The 19,735-nt window shown below is 46.3% G+C and overlaps 2 protein-coding genes across 8 annotated transcripts in view; both read right to left on the reverse strand.

Moving 5' to 3' along the window:
* The window catches only part of c5 (complement component 5), a 58,409-nt gene extending 46,979 nt beyond the window's left edge, over positions 1-11,430 (reverse strand). For 6 of the 7 annotated variants that reach the window (XM_084467661.1, XM_084467664.1, XM_084467662.1 and 3 more), the window contains exons 1-18: positions 11,274-11,430; positions 10,558-10,753; positions 9,903-10,056; positions 9,583-9,653; positions 9,286-9,383; positions 9,119-9,201; positions 8,921-9,011; positions 8,386-8,494; positions 7,886-8,012; positions 5,646-5,761; positions 4,402-4,584; positions 3,841-4,041; positions 2,751-2,951; positions 2,353-2,502; positions 2,147-2,273; positions 1,930-1,998; positions 905-967; positions 449-634 (exon numbers count right to left, since the gene is read on the reverse strand). In XM_084467661.1, the coding sequence (XP_084323787.1) occupies positions 449-634; positions 905-967; positions 1,930-1,998; positions 2,147-2,273; positions 2,353-2,502; positions 2,751-2,951; positions 3,841-4,041; positions 4,402-4,584; positions 5,646-5,761; positions 7,886-8,012; positions 8,386-8,494; positions 8,921-9,011; positions 9,119-9,201; positions 9,286-9,383; positions 9,583-9,653; positions 9,903-10,056; positions 10,558-10,753; positions 11,274-11,347 (2,299 nt within the window). In that variant the 5' untranslated portion in view covers positions 11,348-11,430. The remainder of the gene's footprint in view (positions 1-448; positions 635-904; positions 968-1,929; positions 1,999-2,146; positions 2,274-2,352; positions 2,503-2,750; positions 2,952-3,840; positions 4,042-4,401; positions 4,585-5,645; positions 5,762-7,885; positions 8,013-8,385; positions 8,495-8,920; positions 9,012-9,118; positions 9,202-9,285; positions 9,384-9,582; positions 9,654-9,902; positions 10,057-10,557; positions 10,754-11,273) is intronic. The other variant, XM_084467665.1, reaches the window with a different exon arrangement.
* A 1,434-nt stretch (positions 11,431-12,864) lies between these two features.
* prdm12b (PR domain containing 12b) lies at positions 12,865-19,537 on the reverse strand. The gene is given in 7 exon segments (XM_084467578.1): positions 12,865-13,570; positions 14,668-14,782; positions 15,739-15,894; positions 16,684-16,808; positions 16,913-16,978; positions 19,110-19,218; positions 19,220-19,537. Coding segments are annotated over 7 exon segments (1,221 nt in total). The 5' UTR covers positions 19,343-19,537; the 3' UTR covers positions 12,865-13,043.
* Positions 19,538-19,735: the final 198 nt, after the last annotated feature.

Here is a 19,735-nt window from a genome sequence, read left to right on the forward strand (position 1 = left end):
CCACAATCGAAGGACCCTCAATGACACACCCCTAACATATGATCTCTCGGTCGCGTCCATCAACATCAACCGCTGGCCTGACGGAGCTCCACACATCCAAACACACACACTGGCATTGATCAATCAATGGCAGGGCGTTCTGCACCTGTGATGTTTTGTGCCGGTGTCTGTTAAATTCATCTAAAGTCATCATTTGTGTAAAACCCGATTCAACCAAGAATAAGTCTGGAACATCGTTATTGGTGCAATTGTTTCTGCAGGAACAACGCATTGAATGTTTCAAGCAGAGCCATTTCTAGCTATAAGCTGCAGTATGTGAGAGATGGCTTTGCTGTAATGGGGCCCCCAAGTAGGATGTAACTTAGGGCCCCTAGAGGTCAGAAGCAGCCCTGGTTCCTGCGTTACTTTTGGTTGAATTGGTTTGGATGAAGAAATTAGTCTCACTAACCTCTGGAATATGTGATATCTTCTGGGAGGCTTGCCAACTTGCGTTGGCAGCAGTCCTGGAAGGCTTTCCTGCAGCGCGGATACGCTTCACGAACTGATTGGATAGCAAACTGCTCACAGGTCACACTGTTGGGAATGTAACCCAGACCCTTCTTGCAGCACCTGCCTGCGCTGCCATGACCAGCCACTGGAAACACATACAAGCACCCAAACAATACACACATGAACAATCACATACATGCCCACGCTCACACACAATACGCACACTACCCACCATCATGATCCTTAGCCTATGAATTGCATATTCTGTCAAAGCAAAGGGATGCTACCCTTCCATTCATGAGTGAGTCTTGCAATATACACTTGTTTTACTTTGACAGCAAGGAAGGGATTGTCATGGCATCACATGATGATCTGTAATGGCTACGTTCATATAGAGAGGTGGAAGAGCCCTTACCCAATTCATTTTCCTGAGCCTCTGTGAGAGATCTCTTTGCGCGCACTGAACGTGGACCGATTTCTGCACACACACAAACACACACCTCCCTGTGACTGCGTACACAGGTCACAAACATTTCACAGGTCACAATCTACATTAAAGGACACAGCCCTAACAATGATCTCTCTGACACTGCCATCCACTTCCAGCGGTGCCCAGATGGAGCCCCACGCGTCCACACGCTCACACCCCGCCGGCCGTCTGCGAATCCACGCCACCCGTGTCCCTCGCTTGACGTTGAAGTGACCCGGAGTTCGGAGCAGAGTAGAACGTTCACAAACTGCATTTTGGAGACTGTAGAGGTGATGGGATTTAACACCTTTTTTCCCTAAATGACTCACGTGTCTTATTTCGGTCACAGTGACAAAAGGTCATAGATTACTATGTGGAAGATCATATAAGGCATATCTCCACGTTTAACACAAAAGAAGGATTATCCTTCCCACGCCGTTTTAACAAGGGATTCTGGATGATCAGCCTCTTGTTGTGATTTTGTACACCGGAACGAGGCGATGACCAAACGTCTCCAAATCCTTGTACTGCCAAAGTGAAGGCCACCACCGATGCTATGGAACTGACAGGGCTCTGTAAACTGTCTGCTAATACACTTGAGCACAATCAGAAACATTCAGCAAAGCATTCTGTACTTCTCTGAGAAATCAGAGAGGAAGAGGAGGAGGAGAAGAAGACAGCAAAACATTGTGACCACTGGGGTCTTGAGACCATCATGTGAATGTATCTCACATGCTACATTTATAGGAGTCATTAAATGGCACGCTGAATATTTCTCCCAAGGTGTTTAGTTTCACCAATAAAAAGCAATGCCCACATATAGATCCCATTTAGCTCCTGGTCAGGACAGAGAAATAAAGTTCAGGTTATTCCTGATCATCTAAGATCACATTCAATGTAGATCATATAAGATGTATGGAGAGGTGATATGTAATGGCTACGTTGGTACAGAGAGGTGGAAGGGCCCTTACCCATTGCAGCTTTCTGCTCCTTTTCTGTGAGGGATCTCTTTGCACGTACTGCTTCTTCGCAAGTCCCAGCTGCGCACACACAAAGACACACAAAAACACGTCCCTGTAGCGCTGTACATGTGTTCATAGCCCATCCCAAACGCTTTCACGGGTCACAATCCAATGAGAAGGACCGCACCGCCCCCCAGCATATGATCAGCAGGTATGGTCGACTTACCACTTTGTGACCCTTGGCCAATCGCATTGGTGAGTAAGGTGAGGCCGGCCAATTGAAAGACGCCCTGTGCATCTCTGCCCCCGCCTCCCCCGCAGCCCTGGTCACTGAGCTCAATATGCCTCAACACCTGGAAGACAGAAGTCTGTTGCCGTCAGTCTGCCTGGCTATGGATGTCTGTCTGTAGGTCAGTCCTGCCCACCCGTTACCATGTCAACAGGGTCTTTGTGGTTGCGACGCAGGGGAAAGATGGCTGTGTCCACAGCAGAGAGAGCAACAAGTCCGTCCTGATTGGTTGACACATCCAGCAGGAGGTGGGACTTGGGCCTCTGATCACGTCCTCTGTAGCGAAGCTCAGTCTGCAAACACACACACACACACACACACACACACACACACACACACACACACACACACACACACACACACATTCACAAAATATTATTCAAATCGATGTATGTGTGAGTGTGTGAGTGTGTGTGTGTGTGTGTGTGTGTGTGTGTGTGTGTGTGTGTGTGTGTGTGTGTGTGTGTGTGTGTGTGTGTGAGTGTGTGAGTGTGTGTGTGTGTGTGTGTGAGTGTGTGTGTGTGTGTGTGTGTACACATACCTTGAGACTGTTGACACATTTTCCCTCGACCTCTATCCACAAAGAGTCGGCCACTACTTCTCCTTCGATGAAGTAATAGACGAGCAGGCGGATGGACGGCGTCATCTCTGGCGTGACCTTAAACCGCACGATCTGCTGCCGTCCGGAGACGTCAGAACTCTCTCCAACACCAAAGGTCACCACCTTGCCCTTAGAAAGCACCTGCAGCACAGATACAGACCAGCATACCACTTTACGCCTCCATCACATTCCCTCTCGTATGTCATGCCGTCGTATCTCCACAATCACCCATCCCCCAATAGTTACAGTAGATGTATCACATTTCAAAGTGGTTTGGGAATTCCCTGGCAAAGTGTGTTCCAATCTACTAGCACTGAATAACATCATTTATGAGATGTTCCAGGCCTTCCTGGAACATCGGTCTTCAGATGTTCCAGGAAGGGGCGGTCTTCAGTGAGACAGGAAGGGGCGGTCTTCAGTGAGACAGGAAGGGGCGGTCTTCAGTGAGACAGTCTAGTGTTTAGGGTGTTTAGTGACTTCCGACCGGATGTTTTCTAGCTTTGAATCGCAATGTCTGTAAACTACGCAGAGGCATCCTTGACCAAAACATCGAACCCCTTACATTTTCCTTAATGACCTCTCTCTGCATTTACTGTAAGATGCTTTAAATAAAAATAAACAGCAAAATAATAATCAGACCTCCATCCAGGGTGCAAACTACGAGGGAGCCAGGGGGCTGAGCTTTTTGGGAGGGGGTGGGATGGTAATTACTCTCTTTAAAATAGGATTATTGACACATTTATACGTTTCAATGTGTATCAAACCGTACTACTAGTGAGTGCATCGGGGCTACTCATCACTCGTGTTGCATTTAAAGAAGAAGAAAACTAAAACATCAGCACCATCAGCAACTCACTCTGCCGGCTTCCTTGGACACTGCCTCCATCAAACCTCAGCCATACATCCCCCCCCCCCCTCTCCACCGTCCCACCTGCTACATCTGCACCCTCCCCCCCCCCCCAGTCATTTAAACATGCGTGTTTGTTCTGGACTCCGCCCCCCCCCCCCCCCCCCCCACAGGTTCACCCACCATGTAGTTGACGTTGAAGGTGTGCACATTGCTGGCGGTGGCGGCGGAGATCCGGATGTGAACGGTGTGTCCCACGACGAGGCTGCCCCGCGGCGGCGGCTGGACGTAGAGGTAGCGGCGGTGGAGCGAGGCGTAGGCAGGGGCCTCCAGGGTGAAGCTGGCCTGGCCCTCCGCCGACAGAGCGGGGTCCTCCGTCACGAACTGAAGACCAAGAGGGTAGACGGACACACGCATCGGTGCTCTTACCCGTGAGGGCGCGTTCGTTAACCGTGTAAGAACAGTGGATATTATGCAGTAATAAGCAATGACTAACGTTTACTTCACACTCAACTACTGCGTGTCTTTTACTTGTTGTTTGTTGTTTTCATGCAAACTATGGTTTTAATTGATGCCTTATTTAACAGGGTTAAGTTCACACCAAAACCTAACAATAACCCAGATACTTATGCCCTATAATAATGGTGGTTACTGCGTTAACTAGTGTTAATTCATGTTTAATTAATGTCACCTTATTCTGAGTGTTAAGTGTTCAAATAACCAGTCTAAAATATCTTTGCTCACGTTGAAAACAGCCATTGTTGCGTGCAGAGGGATGTTGCAGATGCGCTGAACGAAGCCATCTGATTGGCTCTCTTCGCTCCCTGAGCAGATGCATGAGTGGGGCGACCCCCGGACGATGCACTGGTCCACCATGTTGACCGGGACTCCAGCCAGTGGCTGCCCTGTGGGATCCCTCACCAGCACCTGGGGAGCAGGGGGAGAGTCACAGAGGCATGCTGGGAGAAGTGGAGGCCCTCAGCCAGCCTGAACCCTAGCATGGAATCAGACACACCCCACCCAGACACACCCCACCCAGACACACCCAGACACACCCCACCCAGACACACCCAGACACACCCCACCCAGACACACCCCACCCAGACACACCCCACCCAGACACACCCAGACACACCCCACCCAGACACAACCCACCCAGACACACCCAGACACACCCCACCCAGACACACCCCACCCAGACACACCCAGACACACCCAGACACACCCCACCCAGACACACCCAGACACACCCAGACACACCCCACCCAGACACACCCCACCCAGACACCCCCCACCCAGACACACCCCACCCAGACACACCCCACCCAGACACACCCCACCCAGACACACCCAGACACACCCAGACACACCCCACCCAGACACACCCCACCCAGACACACCCCACCCAGACACACCCCACCCAGACACACCCAGACACACCCAGACACACCCCACCCAGACACACCCAGACACACCCCACCCACCCAGACACACCCAGACACACCCCACCCAGACTAACCCCACCCAGACACACCCCACCCAGACACACCCAGACACACCCCACCCAGACACACCCAGACACACCCCACCCAGACACACCCCACCCAGACACACCCAGACACACCCCACCCAGACACACCCCACCCAGACACACCCCACCCAGACACACCCCACCCAGACACACCCCACCCAGACACACCCAGACACACCCCACCCAGACACACCCCACCCAGACACACCCTCTTGGCCGCCGGTGTGCTGAAGCCCGCTGTGTATATTAAAGCTGCAATCACACCGGTTTGGCTTGTCGTTCAATTGTGTTTTGATTGAGTCTCATGGTTCTCATGCGTTCAGTCAAAGAAACACATGAGAACCGCATGAGACTCAATCAAAACACAATTGAATCAAAACAGATTGGAGCGAGTAAAGATTTCTGATATCAGCCTTTACAAGCAAGTGCGTGCAGAAATATGGGATTTGGATTTCACCTTTATACTGTAGGGCAGCCCTGGTTTGACGAAGCGGGGGGTGGAAATCAGGTGCAGACTGTACGGAGATTTTGCAAACTTCACAGCCGTATATTCTGTCTCCTCTGAGATACCACCTGCCACACACACACACACACACACACACACACACACACACACACACACACACACACACACACACACACACACACACACACACACACACACAAAGCATAACAAACAAAACGTCTTGATATGTGTTTGTAGAAGTATTGTGGGGCAAAAGAAGAAAACACTTTTTCAGATGTTCAGCATTGCAAACATATTGCATTGGTTTCAGTGATGCCAATCTGACCACTTTTTTCAGTAACGATTCAATCTAACGCGGTACTATTTCCAAACCAGTAATCAGATTAAAGTTACTTATCCAAGTCACTGTGCGTTACTATTTTTGTCATTTTCCTTAGTAATAATAAATATATTTGCTTTCTTCTTGGCTCTCGGTGAGTGACAAGTGTCATATATGCGACAAGTGTCACTCAGACGCGCAGGAAGATTTTCGGCAGGGTGTGCGGGGGGTTACGGTCCACGTAGAGTTTATAGAATTCTAAAGATACTACACTATACTACACAGGCTCTGTATTATGCAGTCCACTCTAGAACTTGTCCGTCGTTGTTGCGTCTGGCTCTGAGTGTGCGTGCATGCGTAGGCTGAATCGCAATCGCGTCAAGACAAATCTGATTGGCCAATACATATTGAAATAAAATAAAGAATACATGTCTTTTTTCAGGATTTTTAAAAAGTTAACATTAAATTGTGAAGAGATACATTGTTGACGTTGCACTTCCAATAAAGTGAGTGTTGGCAAACTCGGTTGTCATTTTTATTTTGAGGCAGCAGGGGGTGCTGTCGGCAGCTGCTGAATGTAACTTGTAATCTAACTAAGTTAGACTTTTAAAATCAAGTAATCAGTAAAGTAACTAAGTTAACTAACTAACTTTTTAAAGGAGTAATCAGTAATCAGTAATCAAATTAATACTTTAAATTAACACAAATTAATCAAGGTAACTGTGGCAACCCTGATTGGTTTACATAGGGTCGTTTATTTTCTTTATTTTGTGAATTGTTAACATTTCATCACATTTGACTAAGACTATGGTGTGTCTATGTATGTTTTGCTAACAAGTGTCCATTTATTTGGCTATGCATTACTAACTGTTAAGAATTCAGCATCTGTTATACAACACTCTGCTGTAGGCCAATCAAACATGATGGACAATTTCTAATTAGGTTAGCAATTAAATATTAGCTTAGTCTTCTCCTTAAATTAAGTAAGCCTTCCGAAAAGTACATATTTCATCTTGTCTAACATAAATAGTCCGGCTTTGACACAAACCATGTTACATGAATCATAACATAACGTCCAAATTCCTCAATCTAGAGTTGCTCAGATCTCGTGTTCTGCTATAACTAACTATATAACTATTACTCATTGATTACGGAGTCTCTCAGTTACCAGGGTTTATTGGCCTTTAACATCACCAAAAAGTACCTCACACACTGTATAATTGTTTTATTTCTTATTTTCTATTTTCTATTCTAGTATATGGGCCCTAACAATCTTGACACATACGCAAGTATGTGAGTTGGACAAGGTTGTGAGGCTCTGGTCCACACCCTCCAGCTATGGCCTTGTTGATACTAATTTGTTCTCAATGATACTGTTATAATAAGTGTGTAGTGTTTGTATAATGGGTGTAATGTGTGAATACCAGTTTTATAAGTTACCGAGTTACAGCCAAACAAATATAGCTATTATGAATACAACAGAAGATACACAAAACATTAATTGAAGGGCCTGTAGGAAGGATTTTAGAGCTATTATTTGAGTGTCATTTGTAAGAACTGGCAGAGCCGTCCGTCAGCTTTCGGTGAGGGATATGTGCTGTGAGAATACCTGATTCTAGGTGACTGTGCCAGCCTCTGAGACTATTGAGTTTTAAAACCCCTCAAAGCTAATTTCTCACCAATAGGGCATCTCTTCCCTTACCTTACCTGTGTGATCTTGTTGTGTGTGCGTGTGTGTGTGTGTGCGTGTGTGTGTGTGTGCGTGTGCGTGTGTGTGTGTGTGTGTCTGTGTGTGCGTGCATGCGTGCATGTGCGTGCGTGCGTGCGTGCATGCGTGTGTGTGTGTGTGTGTGTGTGTGTGTGTGTGTGCGTGCATGCGTTGTGTGTGAGTGTGTGTGTGTGAGTGCGGCACCTTGATCTTCCTGGACCAGTACTGTAATGTAGAGGTATTTCCCAGTCAGTGACTCCAATGTGTGGGCGGTGCCAGCCAGGAGAGCCTTAATGTCTTCATTCACATCCACAACTCCTAAGGATGACAGCTACACACACACACACACACACACACACACACACACACGTTTTGTTTTGTTATTCTGAACTTAACACTTAACATTTCAAATGGTGACACTAATATTTATCAACGTAATATTTGCATACTCGTAAGATACTGTGTGTGTGTGTGTGTGTGTGTGTGTGTGTGTGTGTGTGTGTGTGTGTGTGTGGGTGTGTGTGCGAGCGTGCGTGTGTGTATGTGTGTGTTCATTGTTTGATAAGTGATGTGTGTTTTAAGGTAAAGAGAAGACACACATGGAACACGGGATAAGGCATGTGAGCAACATGAGATCTATGGATAACAGATTTAAGTGTGTGTGTGTGTGTGTGTGTGTGTGTGTGTGTGTGTGTGTGTCTTACAAACTTCCTAGTTAATGAGTTGGGGAATATCACTGGCTCCTTCTCGCCAGAAATAAAACCATAGCGGATAAACACAACGCCCCGCCTGACAGGCGCTCCATTGACATAGCTACACACACACACACACACACACACACACACACACACACACACACACACACACACACACACACACACACACACACACACACACACACACACACACACACACACACACGTGCGCGTGAAACACAAACAAAGATGCACACAATTGGATTAATGGTACTCTGCTAAGCACAGTGAAAATACTATTACTTCTTACAACTAGGCCAAGTAACAATGAAAATAATACTTATACTTCAAGATAAAAAATACTAGCAACAATAAACCTAATATTACTATTTATGTTTACAACTATTAGGCCTTTTGTAGCAATAATCATAATCACAATAATAATGATAACAATAACAATAATGAAAATATTATTACTAGTCTTTTAGTCACAACAATACTACTTCTAGTACTTCTATAAACAACAAATCATTATAAAAGTCACCTGGCAGAGATCCGGAAGGCAAATCTCCCTAAGTTATCAGAGCTGATGAAGTTCATCTCTGGTTTGACTGTGATAGAAATACTGGGCAGAACTATGAACAGAAAGAAATATTTTGACTTACTAAATGTACTTTCCAATGTACTGTGATGTTTTTTTTCCCTGTGCCATGCATGCCAGTATGTACGGTGGTATTGTTACCATATTCTTTCACTTGAAATACAGCTATGGCTTGGGTGTCGAAGTCCTTGGAGTAGGTGGCCTCGATGCTCCACACTCCCAGCCTAGGATCATAATTCAAGTCATATTGATGCGGTCCATGCTCTAGAGGGCGCTGTTTACTAGGAGTCCAATACATACACGCTTACTTTGGATTCAGGGGGATCTTGAAAGGGTTTTGCATCGAGGGGATTCCATTGTTATTATCAATTAGTTCCAAAATGTCCACCTTCTGCCCCTCTGGGTCCTGTTTGATCAGAGACGCCTCAAATGTAAAGGTGCTTGACATTGGTTATATATTGCTTTATTTTGCATGTTTTATTTACTCAAGTATTCATTTGGAATAAGAAGAAAATTAGTTCTTAGGATTTGTACATCGGGTGGAGAAACCCGATGGCTTTATGGACAGCTGAAGTTGTGAGATACAGAGGTCGTTTTAAACTCACTTTAAACGTCAGGACGACTTTCCGATTGGCTGGTCTCAATTCTTCATTCAGAGAATACACCCTCACTTTGACTGTAGAGAAACACACACACACACACACACACACACACACACACACACACACACACACACACACACACACACACACACACGTCCACAAACCCACAAACAAGTAAACAATCTGACGAAGTTAAAAAATGCTGTGTGTGTGTGTGTGTGTGTGTGTGTGTGTGTGTGTGTGTGTGTGTGTGTGTGTGTGTGTGCGTGTGTGTGTGCGTGTGCGTGTGCGTGTGCGTGTGCGTGTGTAGTAGGCCTACTTACCCGACTGTTCTGGGGTGTAAAGAGGCTTGTCTGTCTGGATGAACATGAAGCCGTTGGACCGACTGATGTCTATCTGCCGCTGGTCGTTTATTCCCGGTCCTTGGACCAGCAGGATCACATTACTAGCCCCTTTAACCAAATCTTTGGGCAAGACCTTGAGAGAGAGAATATTTCAACCCAGTGATTCAATAATATGCATTCTAAACTATTGCATAAACTAAAATGATACTCAATTGGGGGGGGGGGGGGGGGGTGGGGGGTCTTGGGGCCCCGCCCCCAGGACATTATGAGCGTCCAACACTTCATGTCCTGCATTCCGGTGAACCAATTTGTGACTTTTCTGCAAACATCAATGGTGGAAATGGCTTTATTTCTTTCAATGAAAAACACAAAATCCAGGCACCAGGGGACAATTAAAAATATGATATATATATATATATATATATATATATATATATATATATATATATATATATATATATATAATGCGATAAGGCTCTCAGGCCTTCTGTATTGCTTTCATATGGCTTTGTGTTTCTTGGGGAGTGATACAAAGACCCAGTGATGTAGAAGAGAAAGACCCTTTAAATAAAAGTCTGCCTCATTTATTGAGGTGGACCCCTGTGATGACGCAGCGGTACACTGAGGCACTGACCTGGACTTGAGTGGCCGCCTGGTAGTTGTTGGCCTGGTTCAGAGTCAATCTTTCCTCCGAGTACCTCACACTCTGCGTGGCCTTACTGCTCTTCAGGGTGACATAAAGCTCCACTGGCTGGGTGAAACCAAACAACTGAACCAGTACCGTCTCCACCGCGTCCAAACGCAGAAATGTGGGCGCTGTCACCAAATACCTGCCGGACGCGGAGAGGTACAGAGAGCGAAGGAGAAGAGGAGAACAGAGAGGAGGGGACGAGGAAGGACATGAGGAGTCAGAAGGGATGGGAATAAGAGGATATAACGAGAGGCAAAGAAGAGCAGAGGAGAGGAGACGGGAGAGGAGGGAGGAGAGAGGAGAGGAGAGGGGAGAGAGGACAGAGGGGGAGGAGAGGAGAGGGGAGAGGAGAGAGAGGAGAGGAGAGGGGAGAGGGGAGAGGAGAGGGGAGAGGAGAGAGAGGAGAGGAGAGGGGAGAGGGGAGAGGAGAGGGGAGAGGAGAGAGGAGAGAGGAGGACAGGAGAGGGGAGAGGAGAGGGGAGAGGAGAGAGAGGAGAGGAGAGGGGAGAGGGGAGAGGAGAGGAGAGGGGAGAGAGGAGGACAGGAGAGGGGAGAGCATCGCAGAAGCAGCAGTCTCATGTATGTGTGAGTGTCTGCACGCTTGTGTGTGTGTGTGTGTGTGTGTGTGTGTGTGTGTGTGTGTGTAAGGCAGGACTTACGTGGTGGATTGGGAGAGTGTCTTGGGGAGGACGGCTGACCAACAGAACAGTAACAACCACGGTCTGATCTCCATGGTGACAACATCTAGTATGAAGAGGCTACTTTGAGACCCAGAACAATATGAAGCCTCATTCGTTACTCATCTACCCTGGACCTCTGAAGCGATGCACATTTGCAAACATCGCCGTGGTGCAAAGGTGTGTTTAACCAGTGCAGAGTGTCTTGATTTGGAGATATTTGTCCAAGCGTTTTTTGTTGACTATCACCTGCAGCCGGGAAATCGTTTCACAATTTTGGATTTATTCGAAAATGTCCACATTTTCTGGGCTAAACTGTTTCTTTGTTTTATCTGCAGGTCATGTTTTCATGTCAGCATGTAGAGGAACGACAGGAGCATTAGTGAACAAACATTGTGTTACAGCAAACGTTGTGTATGTAAACTTTGTTTTAGACTTTATTCTGGGGATATAGACTGGACTACTAAATACTTTCTACAGACTTGATATATAGTGATACATGTGTTAAAAGGACCTTGTACATCCATCCACAAAGATAAAGTGACAGGTGAATATTACTTTAAGGATAAAACACATCTCATATACACAAATGTATAGTCTCCGATTATTTACAACAATTTCATTGGTTCCCGGGCAACCCAGATTCAATAGGCCCCAGTGGTTAAAATAACAACAACAACAATAATAATACAAATAATAATAATCATAATAAAATAAAATAAAAATAATAATAATTACAATAAGAACAAATAGCAGTACTACTGATAAGACTTTTGGTAGTTTCAAGGACGACAAATGAGTCAGGTTTCATGAAAATGAACTTCTCTTTTGAGGTGGACAGGGCTCTCTCTGTTAGTGAGAAGTCACATCAAAGTGCTTTTAATGACCCTTGACCTTCTTAATGACGCGTGCTTTCATCCCACATGACAACAGTCACAATGCCCTTGGAGAATACACAGCACACATCATGAGGATTGGACGAGCAGTGAGGAGTTCAGAAACGTCAATATGATTCATGTAACATGCTACCTTACAGACATGTAGATGTCTATATCATGAATGGCTAAAGAAAAGATTAGTCAAAGGAATGTTTATGTTAAATGTTCATCCTCTAAGTGGCCAAATGACATCAACTCTTAAAGCAAGTTATTAACCGTTAACAATGAACAACTCTAATCAACCAGGGAAGGATGACTCCCCTCCCTGTTCTAGCGTATCGTCGTCATTTAACAACTTTTAGTCAGAAGCCTAAACCTGTGTCTATTTTATTCTGACATTTAAAAAGATTGTGGAAAAGTCCATGCGTCTGAATAGGATAAAGGCATACACTCTCCATCCGTATCCAGAACTCTATGTCGGGGGAACATTCTAACTCTGGCCTGTGGCTGACTGGGGACTTCAGAAATAAAGGGCCGCCACGGGAGAGTGGGAAGCGGCGGACTCCTTGAGGGTGAGGTCTGCACGGGACGCAAACCCCCGGTCGTACACAGAGCCACTTTGTCATGCATGCCAACCCTTCTCTTTCATCACCCGAGTCTCGGAGGGGGGGGGGGGGGGGGGGTCATGCAATAGTTTACGAATGCCTCGTGCCGGACAGGGTCTTTGCCCGTACGCCTGTGTGTGTGTGTGTGTGTGTGTGTGTGTGTGTGTGTGTGTGTGTGTGTGTGTGTGTGTGTGTGTGTGTGTGTGTGTCTGTAGTAGGTGTGTCTGCTCGGGCCCCGTCTACTACCACCACTACCACCACTACTACTACTACAGCACCATGGTGGGCATGTGGTGCACGAGGGAGGCCGGGTGAGGCATGCCGCTCATCTGCGGCTGTGGGTGAGGAGCGGAGGGCGGCGAGTGCACTCCGCCCTGCACTCCGCCCCCGGCGCCGGCGCCGCCGCCGGCGCCGGCGGCCATGGCGATGCCGCTGGGCCGGTGCCTTGCGCTCTTCTGGTGCGCCCGCAGCCCGGCCAGCTGGGAGTAGGCGCTCTGGCACACGTGGCACTTGTAGGGCCGCTCGCCCGTGTGCAGGCGCACGTGGTTGCGCAGCGTGGACGACTGGCTGAAGCGGCGGTTGCAGAAGCGGCAGACGAAGGGCTTGTCCAGCGTGTGGATGCGCATGTGGGAGCGCAGGTTGCTGCGCGAGTTGAAGCCGCGGTGGCAGATGACGCAGCGCATGCGGCCCGCCGTCATCATGGCGGCCGCCGTCGCCGCCGCCGCCGCCGCCGCCGCCGCCGAGGAAGAGGACGAGGAGGAGGAGGAAGAGGAGCCGTCGCAGGCGTGGAAGTCGTCTGCAACCAATCAGAGACAAGAGGGGAATGTTATGAGTGTGGATGAGCGATGGGCTGCCGGCTCCGCTACAGCAGCCGCGGCCGTGGGCCCTCTGAGCAAGGCATCACACGGTACCGACTGCAAGGCTGACCACATAAACCAGTTTATTCATTATTTACTATCCTACTATCCTAACTGTTAACACTGATACAGTGACTGTATCAGTGTATACTGTATCACTGTATCAGTGTACAGTGTATATATATAAATGACTGATACAGTCATTTATAGACGCGCTAGTCGAGTTTCAGTCTGCATTATACAAGTGCGCCCTCTTCACACAGTGCATCGTATTGCACAATGGTAAACAAGCGCTTTTCTAACCAGTGGTCACTCAAAGCGCTTACAGTAGCCTATGATTAAAATTGCCTTTTCTTTTAAATGATAAATTAACTTGATTTATTTTGTTTTTGCTGTCATACATAGTTTATAGCATTTTGATACATTTCGTTCACACAATAGGCAGCATTATCATCCCATTCCACATAAAGGGAACTTACGTATACCTTTACAACACCTATTATGTTGTTATAATATATATATATATGAATATATACATACACACATGTGTGTGTATATATGTATATACATATATACACACACATTATATAAATATGTGTGTGTACACTACCGTTCGAAAGTTCGGCGTCACCCAGACAATTTCATGTTTTCCATGAAAACTCACACTCTCATTCAACAGTTTTCAGCTGTGCTAACATCATTTTTAAAAGGGTTTTCTGATCTTCAATTAGCCATTTAACACATAGAGAAATGTACCATTAGAACGGAACGGAATGGAAATGGGCCTCTGTACACCTATGTAGATATTCCATAAAAAATCAGCCGTTTCCATGAATAGTCAATTACCACAGTAACAATGTCTAGACTGTATTTCCGATTAATTCAATGTTATCTTCATTGAAAAAAACAGTGCTTTTCTTTAAAAAATAAGGATATTTCTACCCAAACTTTTGAACGGTAGTGTATATACACATATACAGTATATATATATATATATTCCTCCATACACTTGGTGTGCTTGTTCTCATGGTCTCACCAGTCTTGCTCTTCTTGCTCTGCTCCTCCTCTCCCCCAGGGACTCCGGGTATTCCCAGGAAGGTGTTCTGGGAGTTTCCGTACCACACCAGAAGCTCCTGGTCTGGAGGAATGGTCTGAAAGGAGAGAGTGCGGTCAATACGGAGTGAATAATGCTTCACTTGTTTGGTAAGACCTTCCTTCCAGTTCAACTGTAAGGAACTTCTTTAACTGAAGACGGCGGCTACATTCAATGCTTTGTTTGAGTCTTTTCTATTCACACTGAGTCTCTGTCGAGCTTTGTAGAGGAGTTCTCACCTAATGGTCCTATAGGTATTTAGATCTACCAGCTTGTGTGGTTATATTGTGTAGTATGACTAACATCTGTGTGTAAACCCACGCTACACAACTAAAACTATAAAAATAAAATAAAATAAATTAAGTAATAATAAGTGGAGAAACTAAATCAGTGTAAGTAAGTAATAAAGATTAATGAGGTGTAGTAAAGTGTAAAGTGTAAGTGTAAAGTGTAAATGTAAAGTGTAAGTGTAAAGTGTTCAGGTGCGCCACGGTCAGCCACGGTTGATTCTAGTGCAAAAATGCTGTGCAAATTAGCTGAAGCTCTGCCACATAGCACGTCCTGTCTCTGGTTGGATCAAACCTCCGTTAGTGACTATGAGAGTGTAGCGCTAAAGCAGTCCGTCCACAACACGATGGGCCCTGGGGGAACCATGCTCTCTGAAACAACCGATAGCCGGATAATACCGTGAGAGGACGTCAGAAACGTCAACTATTTAGTCATTATTTTTGTGGAATTAGACTCCTGACAAATAAAACAATTTACCTGGCTTGAATGCATCGCTACCGGCTTTGTTGTAAATAATGATTTATTATTGTGATCTATGCTGCTACTTATTTTTTTACATCTTTTTATTTGTACTTATCTCTAATTACTGTGTTTTGTACTGTTGCTGCTGTGTGGCTGTTGAGGAGCCCAGCCTATGAATGGTACTCTTGCGTACGATGAGATGTAATAAAAGTGACTGAGGTTGTGACTGTGGTTGGGGTTGCAGCGAGGTGCAGGGGGACTGACCTCCACAGCCTTGTAGAAGATGCTGCTGCCGATCTGCACCACCTCCAGGTTCTGCTCCTGCTCGTTGCGGGCGCACTTGATGTAGGTCATCCAGCTCCTCTGGTCCTCCTGGCTGGCGTCGATGAAGTAGCGCACGCTGCCGTCCTCGTTGAACACCTGACGGACAGACGGACTCGCCAGTAAGGACAGGATACAGCGTATAGGGGATAGACACACACACACACACACACACACACACACACACACACACACACACAGACAGAAGGATATAGACACACACACACACACACACAGACAGAAGGATATACACACCCAGACACACACACAGAAGGATATAGACACACACAGACAGAAGGATATACACACACAGACAGACACACAGACAGTAGGATATAGACACACACACACACACACAGACAGACACACAGACAGTAGGATATAGACACACACAGACAGAAGAATATAGACACACAGACAGACACACAGACAGTAGGATATAGACACACACAGACAGAAGAATATAGACACACAGACAGACACACAGACAGTAGGATATAGACACACACAGACAGAAGGATATAGACACACACACACACACACACACACACACACACACACACAGACAGTAGGATATAGCCACACAGACAGACACACTGACAGTAGGATATAGACACACACACACACACACACACACACACACACACACACACACACACAGTAGGATATAGCCACACAGACAGACACACAGACAGACAGAAGGATATAGATACACAGACAGACACACAGACACACAGACAGACAGAAGGATATAGATACACAGACAGACACACAGACAGACAGACAGACAGTAGGATTTAGACAGAGGGACAGACTGGGGGAGGGACAGAGGGACAGGATATGTACAGACAGACAGAAGGACAGACAGGCAGGCAGACAGACACCCACCTCCCACATGAGGTTGTTGTTCTTGTACAGGTCGACGTGTTCCGGAGAGATGAGGCGGCCTGTGAATGGCCCCATCTCGGTCCCCGCCTTGATCCAGGTCTTAGAGAAGATGCCCAGGCCCTCGCCTAAACACACAGCACACCCTCCATGATCACCAGGACCCTCAGACCAGGGCCTCGACAGCAGAGGAGGAAAACCACCTCCACGTGAAACACAACACCATAATTACCTGGAACCGAACTCTGGGCGATTATCACTTCGGTTGGAAGAACGAGGCTGGACAACTTCTGCACTTCTGAAAGAAGACCAGCAGAGGGTTACCAAAATGATCACATCTATGAAGAGGACAGTGTTACAAGCAGACCGAACAAACCTTTTTGTTTGTAGTTTTGTGTTTCAAATCTAAACTAGGAAATTGTTGTTCTCGAGAGCTGTAAGACATTTTTTTACCGTTGGAAAGTTTGTAGGCCTATTCTAAAAGGACTCAGACAACTACTATTACTTTACATTCCTAAGGAACAAAAAAGGGTACTTCTGTTTTAATTTAAACCTAGTCTGTGAATATTTTCATTTAAATGTTGATGCTTTCCGACAAAGGGTTGCAAACAACAGTCCAAAGAAAACAACTCTATATGACTCGATTATACACAATAGGCCCTAGCTGCGTATCCTTTAATCAGTTGAGATTTTAGTGGAGGACTTTCTATTTTTTACGCTTTGACAAAAAATAACTTTTTCTGAATTTTATGTTGTCTTATTATTTTTTTTTAACTTAAACCAGAGAATACGTTGGGTGCTACTTCAGACGCTGGCATGCATGTGAGATCTTCGGCACTATAGCGATTTTCAAGGGACATTTTTGTGTAAAAACCCTTTGTCCGCCACATCTGATGAATATCGCCATGAAAATGTTCTTTCAGCGTGTCTGATAGCCGTTATGTGATAGGACCAGAGAGAGACAGAAAGGTTAAACGTTCTTTTCTTGCTTTCAATGGCTCCATTATGTGGCGGGGCCCCTATAGCTCTCCATGAACAGCGAGAGAATAGAAAATGTCTAATTCCAAATTCATGATGGTCTTTTTAGGAACTCTGAAGCAATAAATGTAAAGTGAGTGAAGTGAGGGTTTTTGTTCGTGTAGAGCTCAGAATGTCTGACGGTGAAGAAAGGGAGCAGGACGTGAAAGGCCATTAGGCGCCTGACACGAGGTGAATAGCGATAGAATTAGGCTTCACGGTTTATTACCAGCGGGGGAAAAAGACACACGCAGAGAAAGAGAGCGAGACAACGGTGCGGGGTGCGCAACATGTGCGCAACATGTGCCTGCAGGGCGCAAGTGTGTGTGCGTGTGTGTGTGTGTGTGTGTGTGTGTGTGTGTGTGTGTGTGTGTGTGTGTGTGTGTGTGTGTGTGTGTGTGTGTGTGTGTGCGCGCGCGCGCCTGTTGGGAGGGGGGGGGGGGGGGGGGGGGGGGAGAAAAGGAGAAAGTGGGATTCTATCATTCTTCATCCACCAGCCCTCTTTCCTCTCCATCCTTTTCTCTGTGGGGAGTTGTCTCGAAAACGGGAACAGTGTGAGGCCGAATGAATTCCAAATGAGTTTAAAGACCTCCACTTTAAGTCACAACCGGTTTCATGCTCGAGCACAACATTCAATAGCCCCCCGGGAGCTCGCGTGAGAGGGGCCCGTCCACCGTTACGGGACGCTAAAACACCGCTTATGTCTGTAATATAATTATATTATTTAACAAATATTATGACGGCAAGAAACTTCCACATGGACGATAAGAGTTTGACCGTCTTTAAAAGAGCATCGAAAAAAATAATTTCTCGATTTTAAATTGGTAATACAAATAAATGCAAAAATTCCTGCAGACTCAAAAAAAGGTTCTGGGTTCGCAAATCTCCCCGAAAAAAAACGTCCACTGCTAAAAACGTCTGAACGCTGCGCAGTGGAAATATCTCTAACGAATATCTAGAGCAGGAAAACGAATATTTAGACCGTCTATAAATATATGAAGAAAGACCTGATGTATGCCCCTGGAAAGGCCTCGATAAATGCGTATAGGCCTACATATTTTTAAACAGCCTATATATTTCAATAATTGCAAAGAAACATTTGTTCATGCAAGTTATTAATTTTGGCTTGAAACAGATTAAAATCAGAGTAGACTAAACATTTAGTTCCAAACATTTTGTATTATTATACTTTTTATGAGGCCTATGGTGCGATTACATTGGCCTATTATGTTGTAAAGCACACGTTTTAATCCAACGGTTCTGAATTTAGTCTACTGCCTCCTAAGATCGAACCTAAAGTTACACGCATGGTTTCCGGTGGAGTTCCCAGCGGAGCGTCAACGCGGTTCCGACGTGGCGGCAGCTGATCGCCGGGCGCCGTCACCGAGCCCGTGATGTTAAAAGTCTCTCACCTCCAGAGAAGGACTGCGCCAGGACCTCCGCCGTGAAGGCCGTCTTGGGGCTCGCGCTCGGGGCGGTGCGGTCCTCGAGCAGGTGGTGGTGGTGCTCGCCGAGCACGTGCCCTCCACCTCCCGTAAAGGAAGCTGTGCAGGATGTCGGAGGTGATGACGTCCGCCAGCGAGAGAGGCTGCGGCTTGAAGCCGGTCTTGAGCGCGAGGGACTGGGCGGGCAGCACGGAGCCCATGGCGTTCGGAGCTCGAGGCTGGCTGCGTGTTCGAACCCTGGCGGAGGAGACCACGCGGGGCCAAGCGGTGGGAAATAACCCGCGCTATTAAAATTAATAAGAACGAAACGAAAAACGGGTTCGCTGACCGCTTTTACTTCATAAAGTGTCAGAATTCAATATAGTGGATCAAAAACAAGTTGTGCGAACAGGTTATTTCTGTTGAGTTGTTTTTTCCTTTCGTTTTTGAGTGAGTGCAAGTAAAAATGTAAAAAAAAAAAAAAAGTTGAAGCACAAAAGCGTTAAAATGGTAAAGAGCGTCACAACTTGGCAATGGGTTCGGAGTGTGTCATGTAGGTTTTCACACGCGTTTTTATATAGACTCCTGTCTGTGTGTCTGCGTGGTCTGCGTGT

Source organism: Micromesistius poutassou, assembly GCF_964030765.1.
Source record: "Micromesistius poutassou genome assembly, chromosome: 5".
Taxonomy (NCBI): domain Eukaryota; kingdom Metazoa; phylum Chordata; class Actinopteri; order Gadiformes; family Gadidae; genus Micromesistius; species Micromesistius poutassou.